The 5101-nt window shown below is 37.1% G+C and overlaps 1 protein-coding gene across 1 annotated transcript; it reads right to left on the bottom strand.

Moving 5' to 3' along the window:
- Nucleotides 1–374: 374 nt before the first annotated feature.
- Nucleotides 375–2242, bottom strand: LOC107039393. The gene is made up of 3 exons (XM_015258974.1): nucleotides 2035–2242; nucleotides 1741–1923; nucleotides 375–766 (listed from the first exon to the last, which is right to left on the bottom strand). The coding sequence occupies exons 1-3, from the start codon at nucleotides 2240–2242 to the stop codon at nucleotides 375–377; spliced, it is 783 nt and encodes a 260-aa protein (XP_015114460.1).
- Between the last annotated feature and the right edge of the window lie 2859 nt (nucleotides 2243–5101).

Genomic DNA, 5101 nt, shown 5'->3' with positions numbered 1-5101 from the left:
TCATTCCAATGGAAATTTCTGATTTGATTAATGGAATTGGGTATCGATAATTCTATTAAAATCAAATATCTTATTCATACAATCTGAAACTGTTCTGATGATGAATGAGTTGATGATGGAATGTCAGGGATATTTTTCAGTAAGAATTCCTCGATATTTTGTAAGAAATAATTTATTATGATGGCAATAATTTAATTACATAGAGAAATCCGCACAATTTTTAGTATAAATAAATATACTCATAAATACTAATGCTAGCAGTCGTGAAGGTGGCCCTCGGAATACAGAGTTACACCATAAGATCTTTTCTCCTCACGCAATCGCTCTCCCTGAATCTGTCTGAATATCGTTTTTACGAGTGCATAAAAATGAATTTAGTCGGTCTCAGTGGGGACGTGAGCGGAGTAAGCGAGGTTCTGGGCGGTTTTTCCGTCGTCGAAACTCCTCTTGTAGTATCCCTGCTGCTGCTGTTGGCCATTACCAGAGGCCCACCCCTGGGTGCCAGCGTTGTTGTCGTAGTAGGATGAAGATGGCTGAAGGTTCTTGAAGAAGTTTGATGCACCGAAACCGCTGGCGCCACTGGCACCGCTACCGAAGAGCTTCTGGAAGGCGAGGATGCCAGCGATGAGGAGGGCAATTTTGCCGACGACGAGGGCCTTGAGGACGAGGAGACCGAGTCCACCGAAGAGGATTGGGACGAGGGCCAGGATTTTGAGGCCTGCTGCGGCGATCAGGGGGAGGACGACCTTCTTGATCTTGCCACGACCTGGGAAAATGACTAAAATCATTATCACAGAAGTATTAAAACTTCAGAGCACAGTGAAAGCATTATCAAAGAAATAAAAAGGCATAGAACAGAGGAAAATTGATTTTGAAATGAGAAAGTGAAGAGGAGTTTATCGGAACGGGAAGAATCCCGAAATGAAAAAGAAACCATCGCATTTGAGAACGAGTTAACGAGTTGATCTTGCCACGACCTGAGAAAATGACTGAAATCATTATCGCAGAAGTATTAAAACTTCAGAGTACAATTGAATCATTATCAAAGAAGTAAAAAGTCATAGAACAGACGAAAATTGATTTTGAAATGAGAAAGTGAAGAGAAATCTATCGCAACAGGAAGAATCCCGGAATGAAAAAGAAACCATCGCGTTTGAGAACGAGTTAACGAGTTAATCTTGCCAAGACTTAGGAAAATGTCTAAAATCATTATCACAGAAGTACTAAACCTTCAGAAAGTATAGTTAAAGTATTATCAAAGAAATAAAGTCCTAGAACACAGGAAAATTGGTTTTGAAACAAGAAAGTGAGGAGGAATCTATCGCAACAGGAGGAATCTCGAAATAAGAAAGAAACCATCGCGTTTAAGAACGAGTTAACAAGGAGTTGGTCTTGCAACGACTTGGGAAAATGTCTAAAATCATTATCACAGAAGTATTAAAACTTCAGAGCACAGTTAAAGTATTATCAAAGAAATAAAAAGTCGTAGAATACAGGAAAATTAATTTTAAAACGAGAAAGTGAAGAATCTATCGGAACAAGAGGAATCTCGAAGTAAAAAAGAAAACATCACGTTTGAGAACGAGTTAACGACGAGTTGGTCAGTGAAAGTCACGGAATCACGTCAATCCGCGTCTTTCAGAGCTGCGCTGCAGCGAGCAGGGGCAATCGCGCAACAATTACGTAATTTTATTGAATCGAAGGATGAAGGATGAATGAGTTATTAAAATTGCATCTTACCTTCGGTGAGGGCACGGGAGACGGACTCCTCTGGCATGTTGATCTTGAGACTGTGGCTCTTGAGGAAGGACACGGCTGAGTCGTACAGCATGGAGAACAATTTCATGGTTCTATCGGAGGCGTCGCGGGGAAGTTCGTTCAGAACTTCGATCTCGGTCTTCAGGGATTTTCCCGAGCGTTCCACTGGGAGAAACGAAGCCGTGAATTAGCGGTAGTACTTTGGGAAAATTCATTTATCTGGGCACAGGAGACTATTGTTTCCGGGTCGATGATAGAGTTTATTGGAATACTTACTTGGGGTGTCACGGACGAATGTTATTCCCGAAATCAGCTGAATATCGCTAGACCTGGCGGCCCTTGACAGGGCGTTATTGGCCTTGACAGCGAGACAACTGAAGAGGGAATCCTCCATCTCCAAACAGTCAACGTTACCGGTATTATCCGGCATGGGAACTGCCATTGCCGAAGCAACGAAAAGTCCGAGTATCACGAATTTATTCATGTTGATTACGATTTAATTCTTCTCACAGAGGAATAATCACTCGAGCGACTGTAGCACTGGAACCGACTGTGTCCGGAAAATTTTCGGAGTTGAGTGTGACTTGGCCCTCCCAAGCATGAATCTTTATACTCGTACCTGGGCGTCTCCCACCCCATAGCCAAACCTAACGACTTCTTCTCATCTCCACCCATGTATACTCAGCGTATTCTCTTCGTCACACATACGCATCTCAGCTAAAACTTTCGTCGATAATTTTTTAGACAAACCAGTGCTAAGCGACGCTCATTGGGCGTCGCCCAGCGCCTCCTTCCACTTCTTGTGGTCTTCGGGTTTTTTTTCTCACTGGCGTTAGATTAGGACGAGTATTTGGGTCAGGGTGAGGGGATTCATCGGGGAATTGTGGAATTTAGGGGGGTTCGGGGTGATGCATCCTTGATTACCTGTTTTTTAGGCTCGGAAGTTATCATCATTTGGGTGGATTCACATTTTTTATAAATAATAGTGGGAGATTTCAAGTTTTGATGAGAGTTTGAAGAGTTTTGGGAGAAATGGGACGGAAATTTCATGATTTACAAAAAAATTTTGTTGAACTGTCGGAAAAGTTCTTGAATTTAAGAATCTGAATTTTATTTCTCAAATGCAGTGTGAAAATTGAACAGTAGTTTGAATTTAATTCAGTACAGTGGCCTGAATTCAGTAGTTGAATTTTCGAGGAGTATCTCTGAATCTTGAAGAGATAACCAAATTTTTGTAATAACCTTCTTTGTAGAGCGAATTGAGAGCTACAAAAAAGGTCGTAACAAAAATTTTCCGATCATCTTTAGATTTCGAGTTATGCATTGAAAACTGTTTTACTGCTTCGCTACTAAATTTTTATATTTTATAATAATTTCGATTGCTATTCGGCACTCTAAAATTAGTCAAATATTACCTCTATTTTTTCAAATTAAAAAATTAAATCAACATGATTTGAACCCAATCAATGGGTTGATTCAAATAGCTGTTAATTAAACTTTTCCTCTAACTTAAAAACAATTTCTGTTTGTGTTTTAATGCACATCAAATGAGTAATAGTTTTATAAACATTGACAGATGTTCCCTTGATCAACTTAAAGACTATCATACATGTTACAATCCGTTAATTAAATCAAATAAATCATTTATTGAATGAATAGATTATTTATTTTATGTGATTCAAACATCTTTGTTCCAATAAGCATGAGTTCACGTTTTTTTATTGGACGTGATTATTAGATATCACTCATGTTTCATTTTTCTCATTTTCACAGAATAATTTGACTGACTGTTAGAACGCTGTTAGCAATTTTTTAAAATTAAGTAATAGTTGCACTTGAATTCTCAATATTGGGAATCTGAATTCAATTTAAGATCAAATCGCTCATGGAATCTCTTATTCAGGTTGGGAAGTCAGAATAATTGAGTTTTCCGTCTTAGATTATCACTGATATTTCAATGGCATCTATAATTTTCAAATTCATTGCGGAAATTGAACATCAGATGAATGTTCAATTAAATTTTTCAATTATTTAATAATTTTTTCCATTATCTGGACCTGAAAATTGCAATTCCATTGAATACTCCAGAATTCGATTGATTTTTCAATAACAAAACACATGAAAATTTCGTGTGAACGAGCGATTGTTAAAATTTTTTAGATTTTTCACTTGAAATTTCAGGAATAATTTTTAAACAGCAAAGAATACGAAAATTATTGTATGTGAATGAAATTGTAAATTAAAAAAATTAAGAGTATAATTGCTAAATAAAACGAATGAAAGCGGTTAAGATGATTTCCGCAGGGATTTATCTCATTCAAATAAAGTTTATTGCGTTTCAATGAGCTATTCCCTACGTGTAAGTACATTGGAACCGCGGTGTCAAAACATCACGTATGAAAAAATTCAATAGAAAACCTTAGCGAATGCGCTACAAAATTCTATTCAAAAAAATAATTCTATTCCGACAAAAATCACATTCTATTTCTACTTCTAATTCTCATTGAAATTCTATTCTATTTGTTTTTTATGCACATTCAATTAGATATTTGATAGGAAAAAGTCAATAGATTTCGATTTTTCAGTTTGAAATTTTCTCTGGAAATTTTTTAAAAAACCAAATAGAATTTTAACGAGAATTCCCTAGAATTTTAATCGAATCTCAAAAGAATTTGTAGAGAATTCCTAAAGAATTTTCTAGCGAATTGGGTAAGTTTTTCTATTAAATTTTTTCATACGTGACGTCACGACGTTCTTATATCGGTCACGAAGAAAAAAATATGCCAGTACAATTCATAACTCTGAAATGAAATGAACATTGTTCGTGTAAATGTGTAAAACGGTATTGAATGAATGGAGTCCCGCACCAAGACGTTAACGAGTTTGTGAAGATGGGTACACGAATGATCTCGCGCCGAGTTTTCCGTATATTGGAGTTTGCGCTATGCATACTCATGCGAGCGTTTACACAGTGCTGGATATGGGTTGAGGTAGAGGCGAAGCAGTAGTTTTCTTCCTTAAAAAATCAAGTCAAATCATTGGCTTCTCTATTATTCTCTCCAAACTCACCTCGTGACCTCTTTACTCGGACCATTATCTACATCTGTGATTTCCGTTCAAATTTTGGGGAACGGTGAGAAGAGAAGAAAGTTACCGGAAATTGTCATGTATCACTGTTCAAAATTCAACGGGAAAAGATCAAGATCAGATCAGATTATAATTTCCCTATAAAACTCACTCTGATGAAATTTTTTTGTAGAAATTCCTCGGCATAAATTTTTGAAGTTTTTTTCTTCCAATGAGAAACGACAAAGGGTGCAGAGATAACTTGGAAAATTTATGC

Source organism: Diachasma alloeum, unplaced genomic scaffold, assembly GCF_001412515.2.
Source record: "Diachasma alloeum isolate Michigan unplaced genomic scaffold, Dall2.0 Dall_scaffold_00299, whole genome shotgun sequence".
Lineage (NCBI taxonomy): Eukaryota > Metazoa > Arthropoda > Insecta > Hymenoptera > Braconidae > Diachasma > Diachasma alloeum.
This window is presented reverse-complemented; position numbering and strand designations above follow the sequence as displayed.